Here is a 14700-nt window from a genome sequence, read left to right as displayed (position 1 = left end):
GTTGTGGGAACACTGATTGACTGGTTAGGTGGGATAGTTATTTTCTCTCCCACGAGTTCTTTTAATTTCAGCTTTGGCTGCTGGCTAGTGAGAAACTGTTAGACTCCAGACTGAAAAGCAGTATTTCTATGTTCCTCCTTGGTATTGGAAATTTAGCTCTCAGTGGCTGGGTGCTAGTAACTAGAGGCAAGGATTGCCTCGGTCTCTTGAAGTGGTTTGCTGGCTAAAAGCTAGAGGTCAGCAGTGGCTCTATCTCTACCTCGACGTGTGCTGGGAGCTACAGGTCTAGGAAGTCAGAGTTTCAATTCTCTATCCCAAGGACTAATTCACAGCAGGTGTTGCAGAGAGTGGAAATCCAGCATCACATGAACATCCTTGTTTTCAGTGCTAAACCTGGGACGGGTGTATGTTTGTAAGGAGGTTTGTTGTGTTGGAACAGTGCATTTGGTTGTTAAAGTTTATACATAAGAACATAAGAAATAGGAGCAGGAGTAGGCCATCTAGCCCCTCGAGCCTGCCCCGCCATTCAATAAGATCATGGCTGATCTGACGTGGATCAGTACCACTTACCCGCCTGATCCCCATAACCCTTAATTCCCTTACCGATCAGGAATCCATCCATCCGCGCTTTAAACATATTCAGCGAGGTAGCCTCCACCACCTCAGTGGGCAGAGGATTCCAGAGATTCACCACCCTCTGGGAGAAGAAGTTCCTCCTCAACTCTGTCTTAAACTGACCCCCCTTTATTTTGAGGCTGTGTCCTCTAGTTTTAACTTCCTTACTAAGTGGAAAGAATCTCTCCGCCTCCACCCTATCCAGCCCCCACTGATATGATTGGTTTTTTTTCTGGTTTGTCATTGGTAAAAGTTTTCGTTAATTTTCTTTCTATATGTTAACTGTATTCTAAAATAAATTTTGTTTGATAAAAGCTCCCTAGTGGGTCATTTGAATCATATCTGGAATGAAACATCTTGTGTGCTCACCCTCGCCAAATTTAAAATGCAAATCTTATGGTCTAGGCTGACTTCATAAAATACCTTGGAGTTTCTGACCTGGATTATAACACGAGTGTGTGTGTGTGTGTGTGTGTTGGGGTGGGGCGGGGGGGGTGGGGGGTGGGGCGGGGGGGGTGGGGGGTGGGGCGGGGGGGGTGGAGTGGAGAATGTGTGTGAGGGATGGGGTGGGGGAGAGAGAGTGAGAGAGTGTGTGGGGGGAAGAGAGAGTGTGTGAGGTGTGGGGGGGGGGAGAGTGTGTGTGAGGGGTGGGGGGGAGAGTGTGTGTGAGGGGTGGGGGGGACAGAGTGTGCGTGTGAGGGGTGGGGGGGAGAGACAGTGTGCGAGGGGTGGGGGGAGAGAGAGTGTGCATGAGGGATGGGGGGAAGAGAAAGTGCGTGTGGAGGGTGGGGGGAAGAGAAAGTGCGTGTGGAGGGTGGGGGGAAGAGAAAGTGTGTGTGGAGGGTGGGGGGGGGGAGAGTGTGTGTGCGAAGGGTGGAGGGTAGAGAGCATGTGTTTGAGGGGTCAGGGTAGAGAGAGTGTGTGAGGGGTGGGTGGGAGAGAGAATGTGTGTGGGGGAAGAGAGAGTGTGTGTGAGGGGTGTGAGGGGGAGAGAGAGAGTGTGTGTGAGGGGTGTGAGGGGGAGAGAGAGAGTGTGTGTGAGGGGTGTGAGGGGGAGAGAGAGTGTGTGTGAGGGGGAGAGAGAGAGTGTGTGTGAGGGGTGTGAGGGGGAGAGAGAGAGTGTGTGTGAGGGGGAGAGAGAGAGTGTGTGTGAGGGGTGTGAGGGGGAGAGAGAGTGTGTGTGAGGGGGAGAGAGAGAGTGTGTGTGAGGGGTGTGAGGGGGAGAGAGAGAGTGTGTGTGAGGGGGAGAGAGAGTGTGTGTGAGGGGGAGAGAGAGAGTGTGTGTGAGGGGTGTGAGGGGGAGAGAGAGTGTGTGTGAGGGGTGTGAGGGGGAGAGAGAGAGTGTGTGTGAGGGGTGTGAGGGGGAGAGAGAGAGTGTGTGTGAGGGGTGTGAGGGGGAGACTTTGGCCTTCAGATCCCAGAGTGGGGGCAGCCCAAAAATGACGCCCAGCACAGGGCCCCACAACCTGTAAATACGCCTCTGTACCCATCAAAGGCTGAAGTTATTCATGAAAATGGCTTGCCACCACTTTCTGAAGAAGAATTAAGGAGGGGCAATAAATGCTGATCTTGCCAGCAATGCTTGGATTATAAGAACTAATTGTAAAAACAAACTGGTGTGTATATTTTAAATGTTTTACCTATTCTGTTTCTTTTGTTCCTGTGGTACATTGAGTTGGTTATCATGTATGTGAGAATAAATGGATCTTACAGTTGACCTTTGAACCACGCTCTTTACTAAAAATCTGCACCGGTCTATCTTATATAGTCTCTGTACACACTCATTCAGGAAAGCAAAATAAACTCCTAACTTAAATATAATAGAATGAGTGCTGTTTTTCAAGAAAAAAAACACAAAACACGGCCAAAATAAAACGATTGTATATCACCACGAAATAAAACTCCTGTCACCTTTGTCTGAAATCCCTCTAACCTGACAATTATAGAAATATCCTTGGTACTGTGAGGTTTTGTGGAGATATGTTCAGGTCTGCTATCAATTCGGATGCTGGCTGGAGCTTCACATCTCTGCCAGTGAAGATTCTGCCTGTGATCGCATTCTGCACTTGTCCCTTTCAATACAGATCGAGTCTGTTTGGTAGCCCATAGGTCTTGTCCTCCCACCTCCCTCAGATTTAGCCGTGAAGCTGCAGGGATGGTTTTCAGGCTGACCCTTGATGCAACATGCCCACATTATCTGTAGATCAGTCTGCGTACTTGTAACTGTGCTGGGAGAGCAGGTTATTTCCCCGGCTGTTATTGGTGCCACAATGGCACTAATCGCACTGATACAACCTTAAATGAAATGCTGTTTTCACACTTGCGGCACATGTGGAGAAAGATGACGCTAAGTCTCCCCGCTTTGTCTTATGCCCCACAAATCACGTGCACCAAAATCTTTGTACCAGAGGGGTTAAATGGGGGATTTTCAGAGATATGTAATGCGATCGGCTAAATGCAAACCAGCATAGATAACGTCTGCAATAAACAAGGCCAGTTGGTCAATCAGAACAAAAGCATAAAAGTTGGCAAATTGTGTTACAGTTGTATAGAACGTTGGTTAGGCCACATTTGGAATACTGTGTCCAATTCTGGTCACCACATTACCAGAAGGATGTGGAGGCTTTGGAGAGAGTGCAGAAAAGGTTTGCCAGGATGTTGCCCGATATGGAGGGTATTAGCTATGAGGAGAGATTGAAAACAAAATTGTTCTCCCTGGGAAGGCGGAGGCTGAGGGGCGACCTAATGGAAGTTTATAAAGTTATGAGGCGTATAGATAGGGTGAACAGTTGGAAGCTTTTTCCCAGGGCAGAAATGACAATTACAAGGGGGCACAAGTTCAAGATAAGGGGGGAAAGGTTCAGTGGAGATGTGTTGGGGGGGGGGGGGGGGGGGGGAGATTTTTACACAGAGGTGGTGGGGGTCTGGAATGCACTGCTAAGTGAGGTGGTTGAGGTAGTTACATTAGCCACATTTAAGACTTATCTCGATAGACATACGAACACGGGGAATAAAGGGATATGAGCAGTTGGTCTAGATAGGTGATCCGCACAGGCTTGAAGGGCTGAAGGGCCTGTTCCTGTGCTGTACTGTTCTTTGTTCTTTGTTCAAGGCCATGTTGTTGACTTTGTTTCATGGATTGACTTGCTCAGTGTATCTTTTTTTGTTTCTGTTGACAGGAACTCCAGTTTGGTTCTACATGCAAATCGCACCCATAAGAAATGAATATGACAAGGTGGTTTTATTTTTATGCACTTTCAAAGACATTACAGTATTTAAACAACCCATCGAAGATGAGTCAACGAAAGGTAGTGTTTCCTTTCTACTGATTTAATGTATTTGTAATGAGGAAATTTGCTGCAGTTTTCATTAAATATGCCTTATTTATTGTACAGAAATAATAGAACATGATATAACATTCCATTCTCTAGCGTTTTATAATCATAAAAGAATGATGATGCCTGCAATATGGTGCATTGGTAGCTTCTATCATTGTTCAGTTGGACAGTGTATGGTCCAGTGCATGATTGAAAACTAATTTTATCTTACTCAGTGGATCACTTAAACATCTGAATATATCGTTTGCGTTATGTTTCATCTCATTGTTTCCTCCCTCAGCACTCATTTGCGGCCTTGGATCTTTCATGTGTTCCGTTGTGCAGCATGTAACGACATTTCTAAAAATATCTGACACGTTATTACGACCCCGAGGTTGTGCATTTCCCAGGCTAATCATCTACTTGCCAAATCGCCCCTCAAAGATAACTTGTGCATGATTTCATTGACATTGCCTGTTAATCAATGGCCCCAGAATGGGAGGAGGCGATTAAAATACAAGGCAGCAGCTTCGTTCGTTCCAGTGTCTTGAGCAGGAACAAATCCAGGTACTGAAACCAGGCTGCTGATTGTTAGTAATTGCTTCAATCTTTTTTTCCCCCTTTGATTTTGAAGCCAGTAACTTTCGGTGCTGCGATCTGTTTCATGCAGTGAGGCTGCTTTTGCATTAACTTGTACAGGGCTGTCACAGTCACTTTCTCAGCAAAGGATTGTGAGTATTCGCCATAGATCCTTGATATCTCCTGGGTAGAGCGGTACTTTAAAAGGAAAAATCTGTTCAAAAATTAGTTGCCGCATTTGGTACTAGAGCCACAGGGCCCCTGAACTCAAGATTCCCGCCCTGAGATCTCTGTTAGGTTGTAACCAACAAGGAAACATTATGAAGTATGCTTATCTGAAGCACTAGGATCTTTCTCCGCCTTACTCCACACAACCCCGGGTGTGAGGGAGGGGTTGAACACTGTAGCGGGGGTGTGGGAATGGGGGTACACAGCTGCGGGTGTGAGGGAGGGGTTGAATACTCTTGGAGGGTTGAGGGAATCAGGGAGGGGAACACTGTTGTGAGTGTGAGGGAGAGGTTTGAACACTGTCAAGGGGTGAGGAGGGTGCTAGCATTGTCAATAGAGTGGGGTTATGCAGTTTCAGAGGCAATCTTAAGCCTGTGAGTTTTTTTTAAAGATCACTAAACAATGTAATTTGATTTAGAAATGTTGGCCAGGGGATAATTGATAAATGCAGATGTTATTTCTGAAAATAATATTTCTACTGTGAATCAGAGCTGGAAATAGTTCAAACATTGGGAGGTTTAAACTCTTATTTGCCAGAATATGACAGCTGGTGCTGGAAAAAGGGGCATAGTTTGTCTTCTCCCAACAATTCCGAGCTATGAGGTAGGCGGACTATGTAGGTGGACTACATATCTGAAGTAGCTTGTTTCTGTGCTGTGCATTCTATGTAAGGATGCACCGTGATCGGCAACCTGTGACCTGGGTACCACATGTGGCCCATTAAATATATAAATTATTAAGCATTTTCTATAATTTGTTACAAAATATTCAGCTTATATTAAATATGTTTAATCTTGTTCATGGGGTCATAACTAGTGAACAAGTCCAGTTTCAATCTTGCGGTCCATTGAGATGAAGGAGGGCCGTTCATGCGACCCACTGAATAACCTAAGTTGCCCATCACTGACCTCAAGATTTTAAGAGGTACAGTCTGGCTTTAAGTAGCGCAGGTGAACCTTGAGTTGTGTTAGCCTTTCATAGAGGTGGTCCTCTGCTGAAGCCTGCAGCCATTCAGGAGTGTGCTTAGCGCTGCGCTGAACATCACTGCTAATTAAATTAACACAGTAAGAAGTTTAACAACACCAGGTTAAAGTCCAACAGGTTTATTTGGTAGCAAAAGCCACACAAGCTTTCGAGGCTCTGAGCCCCTTCTTCAGGTGAGTGGGAATTCTGTTCACAAACAGAACTTATAAGACACAGACTCAATTTACATGAATAATGGTTGGAATGCGAATACTTACAACTAATCCAGTCTTTAAGAAACAAAACAATGGGAGTGGAGAGAGCATCAAGACAGGCTAAAAAGATGTGTATTGTCTCCAGACAAGACAGCCAGTGAAACTCTGCAGGTCCACGCAACTGTGGGAGTTACAAATAGTGTGACATAAATTCTGATTCTAGGATCGCATGATAAAGACTCAGGAGGAAAAAAGCAGAAATATTTATGTGAAATAGTGTGACATAAACCCAATATCCCGGTTGAGGCCGTCCTTGTGTGTGCGGAACCTGGCTATCAGTTTCTGCTCCGCGACTCTGCGCTGTCGTGTGTCGCGAAGGCCGCCTTGGAGAACGCTTACCCGAATATCAGAGGCCGAATGCCCGTGAACATCACTGCTAATTAAATTAACAGTCAGGGGGAGGCATGATGGCACAGTGGTTAGCACTGCTGCCTCACAGCGCCAGGGACCCGGGTTCGATTCCTGTCTTGGGTCACTGTCTGTGTGGAGTCTGCACATCCTCCCCTTGTCTGCGTGGGTTTCCTTCGGGTGCTCCGGTTTCCTCCCACAGTCTGAAAGATGTGCTGGTTCGATGGATTGGCCATGCTAAATTCTCCCTCAGTGTACCCGAACAGGTGCCAGAGTGTGGCGACGAGGGGATTTTCACAGTAACTTCATTGTAGTGTTAATGTAAGCTTCTACTTGTGGCACTAATAAATTTAACAAAAAGTATCGTGATCCCCATGTCAGTTTCCCAGCCTAATCCAATTTTTCTCCCAGTGAGATTAATCAATGCAAAAAATTGGTCCATCAACAAAGTAAGTTGTTGAAATGTGATCTCCGAAGGGAAACCCATCCGATATCTTGAACAGGGCAGGGGTATACTGATTTTTCGTGTAATCTGCCCATTGAGGCCTTTGAGTGACCCGACCTACCTGAGCCCAGCGTCAGATTTATTTGCTTCAGTGCAGTGTTGTTTCCTGGAGTATTAATCATTTGGTACAACACTTCAACACTTTGGGGTGGCACGGTGGCACAGTGGTTAGCACTGCTGCCTCACCGCGCCAGGGACCCAGGTTTAATTCCCACTGCGTGTGGAGTTTGCACATTCTCCTCGTGTCTGTGTGGGTTTCCTCCGGGTGCTCCGGTTTCCTCCCACAGTCCAAAGATGTGCAGGTTAGGTGGATTGGCCATAGTAAGTTGCCCTTTAGTGTCAGAGGGATTAGCAGGGTAAACACATAGGTTTACTGGGATAGGGCCTGGTTGGGATTGTTGTCGGTGCAGGTTTGATGGGCGAATGGCTTCTGCACTGCAGGGATTCTATGATTCACGTTGGCTGTGTTCTGCAGCTTAGAATTAATGGAAGATGGTTAAATATTTACCTCTTGCTTAAAACATAATCCCTTTTACTTGATTTGTTACTGGTATACTATGTCCCTTTTGTTTGAGAAGGGTAGAAAGCGAATGAATGATCTATCGACTTGTCGGGCAGTTGCTTGGTTATAGCTTTTGAAAAATGCTGCAATTTACTGCCATAAAACCAACTGAGGCTGCATTGTACATTCATTGCAATTTGTGATGTTCTGTAAGGCTGGTCTGCAAACATACATTGGACGTTAGCTCAGTGACAAGGGGATAAATTGTTTATTCATATCAGGGTTGGAGTCAACACAAAAAGGTCACAGTTTAACCACCTGCGTGATGGAATTTGTCAGATGGTCCCCTAGTGGAGGGCAGGACTCGCAGAATAAACCACCTAAACAAAATTGATAGACTTGTAGTTGATTTCTATCCACTTTCAGACAGATGGATGACTGGTGAACAAATGAAGAGGTTATGGTAGCCGACAAGAGAATCACAGGAAGACAGAGTGATGGGAAAATGGAAACAAAGTGGATGAAAAGTACCTCAATTCTAGCAGTAGTCAGGGACCGGGAAATATTTATGACCAAGCATTTCCCATCCACTTAAAGCATATTTAAAGCAACATTTCAAATCATATAATTAATAAAGTCCCATTTTAAACAAAAATGCAAGTGAATCATTGCACATTTTGCACTTCAGTAAATATCATTAAAACCAGGATTATTTTAGTTTTGAAAAAAGAAAAAGTCTTTCCCTTTTCCTTTTCACAGTTTGTATACCGACAACTTTCATATGAGGAATATTTACTGATGTGAAACACCCAGTAGGGGATGTTCCGCTCCTGTTTTCGGGGGACAAGCACATTGAATCATAGAATCGTAGAACCCTTACTGTGCAGAAAGAATCCATTCAGCCCATCGGGTTTGCACTGACCACAATCCCATCCAGGCCCTATCTCCATAACCCCATACATTTACCCTAGCTAGCCCCCCTGACACTAAGGGGCAATTTAGCACGGCCAATCCACCTAACCCACCCATCTTTGGACTGTGGAAGGAAACTGGAGCACCCAGAGGAAACCCACGCAGACACGGGGAGAATGTGCAAACTCCACACAGAAAGTGACCCAAGCCGGGAACACGGCGGCTCGGGTAGAGAATCCGGTGCGAGTCCGAAAATGGCTTTCACATCAGCAGGATTTCCCGATCAATTGTCCCTGCCTCCCTCCAGAGGTCATGGAGTCATAGAGTCATAGAGGTTTACAGCATGGAAACAGGCCTTTCGGCCCAACTTGTCCATGCCACCCTTTTTTTAAAAACCCCAAAACTAATCCCAATTGCCCGCATTTGGCCCATATCCCTGTATGCCCATCGTACCCATGTAACTATCTAAATGCTTTTTAAAAGATAAAATTGTACCCACCTCTACTACTACCTCTGGCAGCTTGTTCCAGACACTCACCACTCTCTGTGTGAAAAAATTGCCCCTCTGTGTGAAAAAATTGCCCCTCTGGAACACTTTTGTATCTCTCCCCTCTCACCTTAAACCTATGCCCTCTAGTTTTAGGTAACCGGAACCTCGGCTTTAAAAGTTGCATACATTTAAATATCATTATCAGGCCTTTATGTCTGATAGACCCCCGTGTTAAATTGTCCAATCATATTGGTGTGAATCACGACAGGTCTCCCATGATGGTGCCTGGCAAGCAGAACCCGCTGATGGATGGCAGGTGAGTACAGCCCCCGGGGGGGAAGGTCAAGTCTGGACAGTACCCTGGCACTTCACCCTGGCATGGGGCAGTGCCAGGGGGAAGAGGAAGTGGGATGTTGTTTGGGGGGAGGGGCAGGGGGAGGTGGAATTTTGTAGTGGGGTAGGAGATGGGGGGTGAAATTTGTGTGATGGCTGGGGGATGATGGCGTGGGGGGGTGGGGGGGGGGGGGGGTTGGTGGTGTTCCATGCTTCTACCTTTAATTCTTTGTATCGGGTCGCCCTTTAATAAGTGCCTGAATCTTTTAAAAACCTAAGTTGCAGGCGGGGTACGCTCAGTCAGTGTTAAGTTGCTGGCGGGGTACGCTCAGTCAGTGTTAAGTTGCTGGCGGGGTACGCTTAGTCAGTGTTAAGTTGCTGGCGGGGTACGCTCAGTCAGTGTTATGTTGTGGGACCCACTGCAATACAATTTTTTTTGTCTATCAGTTTAAAAATATGGTGGGGAAATCTGCCCGTGCTGTCGGTGGTGTATTCTCTGCTTTTCCCGCCCACGATGACACTTTGCCAAAAAAAGGCAAAATTCCACCTCTAATGTGCAATCGAACCACTGAACCGACCTTTTTTTTGATATGTTTATTGAAGATTTTCATACATTTTACATGGCAAAACAAACACAGATACAGATCCACACAGTGCTCGTGTGTACACCCCAATGCGACTGGGCTCAGGGCTCCCCGTGGTCAGGGGGACAAGCCCCTGGTAACCCTGGCACCCACCCCCACCCGAGCCCCGTCTAACTGCAGAAAGGCAGAAGAACGCCGCTGGAGAACTAACTGAGCACCCAAACAGCCAAGGCTATAAACTAGCGAGCGGAGAAAAGAAAGAGAGAGAGTGAGAGACAGAATTCAGTGCTTTTCACATCCTCAGGATATCGCACAGTGCTTTATTGTCAACACATTACTTTTGAAGTGTTACACAAACAAACACAGTGGCCAATTAGTGCACAAAGTCCCCAAAAAAGCAAAGAGAAATGATTGGTTAATCTGTTCCTGATGAAGTTGGTTGAGGACATCCAAAGAGGGCCATGGGGTGGCTTATTTCCTCTTGAACGGAATGGCAGGGACCTGTTTTGGCATCTCAGCTGGCAATACAGCACTCCCTCAGCACTGTACTGAAACATCAGCCTATATTCATGCACCAAAGTCCTTGAGCTGATAATGTTCCAATTCAGAGGTGAGAGCGAGCCACCTTGACACTTGTGAGGTGACGGGGGTTGGGGGTGGTGGGGGCGGGGGGGTGGGGGGGGGCCTCAAATTTTAACCTAACCTGCCAGAAAACCGACCTTTATGTGGGAATGGGACAGGTTTGGGTTGGACACCCATTTCCTATTGCACCTGCTTTTATACACCATTGAAATCGATGAAGCGGAAAGTCAAGTTGAGCATAAAACAAGCTTTCCACCAGAACCTGACCCTTTGCCGATGGAGAAATTCGACTGAAGTTGTAACCTCACTGGAGAACTGTGTAGTTGTGTTTGTTTGATAGGTAGAGGAATTGTTGCTTTTATAAAGGTCTATACAGCTGATTTATCTATAAACATCACATGGTAGATTTTTTTTACACATGCTCCTTTAATAATACACATTAGTTATGTTGTAAGCTTGCTGTAGAGTAGGAGGCCAAGTTGTCATAACATGTATGCACTGACTGATGAACATGTAGAAACTGTGAAGGATTGCATTATAAATATCTGAATTATGAATAGGTGGATACCAAGAGGGAGAAATTGGTCTCAATTCTGCACCGATTTGCCGGGGTGAAATAGAAGGCAAAAAGATCAATTTCAGAGCACAATATCCCATGGTTCAAGGACATCTTTTTTTAATTCATTTATGGGACATAGATGTTGCTGGCAGTACAGCATTTAATGCCCATCCCGAGTTGCCTGAGGGCAGTTGAGAGTCAACCACATTGCTGTGGCTCTGGAGTCACATGTAGGCCAGACCAGGTAAAGGTCAGAAATGATCCTAATGTTTTTTTCTGACAATGATTTCATGGTCGTCAGTCGATTCTTAATTCCAGATATTTTAAATTCAAATTCCACCATCTGTCGTGGCAGGATTCGAACCTGGGTCCCCAGAACATTAGCTGAGTTTCTGGATTAATAGTCTACTGATAATACCACTAGGTCATCGCCATCGCCTCAGCCTGAAATGTATTAACCCTGTGCTGAGTTAGACAATGTTTAGATGTCCCTGACAACCACCCAAAATAGGACTTAGATGCCCCTTAAATATGTGAATGAGGGCCTAATACATCTTTCAATGGCACTGGGCCTGATCCGCTCAGATGTTTCTGGTTCATAGTCGAGCCTAATCAATGGTCCCGAGAGGGATCACTGGACACCACTTTCAGAAACCGACCTTTATGTGGGGTGGGGTGCTGGTTGGGGAGGAGGAATGTTCCTCGCTGTGCTATAGCAACTCCTGAGAGTCAGGGCTAGCTGCAAGTTCCCCTCCCTCCCATTTTCCATTCCCTCCTCATGGCTTATATAACGGCTGTTTTCAGTCCAGCAGCTGGCCTGAAGTGGTCCTCATCAAACTGGTGAGCTGCCTCTGGATACCTGCTTGCCAGCCTCCATTTGCCAGCAGGACGTTGATGATGCCCAATATTGGGGAAGATTCGAGCTTCCCGTTTCTGGACAAGCTCTCCCGGCAGGCCATTTTTTTTCAGCTGTGAAAACAAGCTTTGACCTCTTTCTAGCCGCGAGAATCTAAAAAGCACTAGCTGTAGTTATTCCCACTACATTCCAAATACGATAATGCATTCTCAATGTTTTTTAGTGCGTGTTTGTATCTATAATGACTGCGATTAGGTTTCGTTTTTGATTCCAGATGGTATGTTGCTCCCTGGTGCCAGTATCTGGGATGTTACTGAGCAGCTGTTGATCGTTGTGAAGGGAGGGAAGGATGAACTGTTGGAGGATGTGTGTAGAATATAGCAGCAAAGAGGAATGAGGTCCTGCAAGCAGCCTTCAGCGAGTTGGAGAAGAAATGAAGTAGGATCTCAAAGGCTGTAATCCCCAGATGCACTATGCATATAGAAAGAGAAGGATAGTGCAGCTGAATGCATGAATGATGGTGCAAGACTTTTGATTGCTGGACATTAGGATCATTTCTGAGGGAAATGTGCTGTACAGTTCTCATGGGCTGACCTCAAGAGGCTTGGAGCCAGGCTTCTCATGGGGCAGTTTGTTAGTGATGTGGGGGAAGATTTGAAATAATTACAATCTACATGTAACTGTAACTCCAGGGGGTTCAGGATGGAGGCCTCCTGCAACCCTGGACCCTGGAGCGCCTCAGCAATGCGTGCTGGGAGTATCTGCAGGTGGATGTTCCAGATTCGATGTTTGGGAATGGGTCCATCTTCCAGCCTCAGAATGTTCCTGGAGATTTATCCTCATTTTCAGGAGGTCCATCTCCCAGGGATCCATCCACATTTTCAGAAGGTCCACCCATCTTTCTTTTCTTCAGAGGTGGGTCATTGATGTTGGGCATCTTTTCAATATGGCACCTAGACATGGTGGCAGACCACGCGCCATCCAGGCCTGACCGTCCACTGAATGTGGCATAAAACACCTGTGTGCATTATTAATGAGGCTGTGACTGTAAAATTCATCATGTTTTGCTGCCAATCTCCACAACAAGAAACACTCCATGTCCCTGTCCTGCCATGGGTCTTAGTCTCAAGATGGGAGAATTCTGCCCAAGCTTATGGGGGAGATGGACTGAAGATAAGTACGGGATGTTGCCGGGGCCTGGCTTTCAGGCTTTAGCGAGAAAGGTGACAGGGTAGGGGGGGTGCGTTTGAGGGGCAGAGGGCTAGGTTAGCCTTGGGGGAGGGGTGTCTCCGATGTGCACAGGAAGGCCCCAAAGGAGATTGCCATCCCCACCTTCCATTGCCTGACATCAGATTGCCCAGTAAAAGCTGGCGGGCTAACCGCTTGGCATGGGCCTGTTTCACTGCAGGCAAAATAGCAGCAGAGGCAGTATGAGACAATTAGACATGGACTTTAATTGGCCAGTTTTGGATCTCAATAGTGCCAAGGGTGGGCGGGTTGCCAGTGGAGGCAGGCAGGAAGTGCGGGAGGCTGGTTGCATCCTCAAAATACTCCAATAAATTTGTCAAACATGATTATTCTTTCATACAGCGATGTTGACCCTGTATTAGAATTTTCTTAATGTTTGGCAATTACCTCCTTAATAATAGATTCTAGCATTTTCTCAGCGACAGATGTTAGACTAACTGACCTATAATTTCCTGTTTTCTGCCTCCCTCCTTTATTGAAAGGTGCGGTGACATTTACGGGTTTTCCAATCTGCTGGGACTTTTCCAATATCTAGGGAATCTTGGAGGATTACAACCAATCCACCCTCTATCACTGCAGCCACTTCCTTGAAGACCCTATGATGCAGGCCATTAGGTCCAGGGGACTTGTCAGCCTTTAGTCCCATCAGTTCGCTTTGTAATTTTTCTCCAGTGATCGTGATTATTTAAGTTCCTCCCTTCCTCCCTTTAGGATGCTGATTCCCTACTATTCTTGGGATGTTTTCTGTGTCTCCTACTGTGAGGACAGATGCAAAATACTTGTTCAAGGTGTCTGCTATTTCTGTGTTACCCATTACAAATTCCCCGGTCCGATAATGTGGTGCCCAGAACTGTACACAGTATTTCAGCTGAAGTCAGACTAGTATCTTATCTAAGTTCAGCATAATCTCCTTGCTCATGTATTCTATTCTCCAAATAATAAAGCCCAGGACACCCTATGCTTTACTAACTGCTCTCTCCAGCTGTCCTTCTAGCTTCAATGATCCATGCACATATACATCCAGGGTCACTCTGCTCCTGCACTCCTTTAAGAATTGTATCCTTTATTATATATTGGTTGGGATTTTACCAGCCCACCCCACCCATCGATGGGCGGAGTGATCCGGTAAAATCGCGGGAGAGTTGAAAAATCAGGATCATGCCCGATTTCTTGGCTCTCACGATTTTACGGGAGCCAGATTTCCGGCGCGGTCAGCCTCTTGCTGGAAATAGGTGAGAGGATGAATAATTTATTCAAATTTATTTAAATGCTGATTTACAGTTGTTTAGTGAGGTCGGTGCTGAATTGTCCGGGCTCACTTGCCTTTATGGCTTCGCCGGGACAGGTTCTCTCCGGCAAAGAAAACACCTGCTCCCCATGAACGGGGAACACTCGTGTTGGGCAGCGCCAGCCTGGCACTGCCACCCTGCCACCGTGGCACTGCCAGCCTGGCACCTGGGCAATGCCCACTGGGCACCTTGGCAATGTTCACTGGGCAGTATCAGGAGGTTGGGCCTATGAGGTGGGGCCTGAAGGGGCAGGGCTCAAAGTGGGTAAGGCCTGAAGGGGCAGCCCGATAGGGGGAGAGGAGGCTGCTGCCACTCTGCCATGTGATTGAATTGGGGGAGGAGGGGGCATGATCGGTCTGGGCAGTGGGGGAGGCTGCAGGGCTGCAGCGGGGGAGGCAGCGGGGCTACATCCTGAGTGGTGTGGGGCTCGCGATCTGCCATGGGCCCCGGCAATTGCAGTGGGGGGGGCGGTGGCGGTTGGGAGGTGCAGAGTTTGTGAGGCTGCCTGCAGCAGC

General features: G+C 46.8%; 1 protein-coding gene across 1 annotated transcript in view; it reads left to right on the top strand.

Moving 5' to 3' along the window:
- kcnh5b (potassium voltage-gated channel, subfamily H (eag-related), member 5b) overlaps nucleotides 1–14700 on the top strand; it is a 327530-nt gene that overhangs the window by 100894 nt on the left and 211936 nt on the right. Inside the window, exon 4 of the mRNA XM_078233204.1 lies at nucleotides 3795–3923. Within this exon, the coding sequence (XP_078089330.1) occupies nucleotides 3795–3923 (129 nt within the window). The remainder of the gene's footprint in view (nucleotides 1–3794; nucleotides 3924–14700) is intronic.

The sequence above is a fragment of the Mustelus asterias genome, chromosome 18, assembly GCF_964213995.1.
Source record: "Mustelus asterias chromosome 18, sMusAst1.hap1.1, whole genome shotgun sequence".
Lineage (NCBI taxonomy): Eukaryota > Metazoa > Chordata > Chondrichthyes > Carcharhiniformes > Triakidae > Mustelus > Mustelus asterias.
The sequence above is the reverse complement of the archived record's forward strand: the minus strand, read 5'-3'. Positions and strand labels throughout refer to the sequence as shown.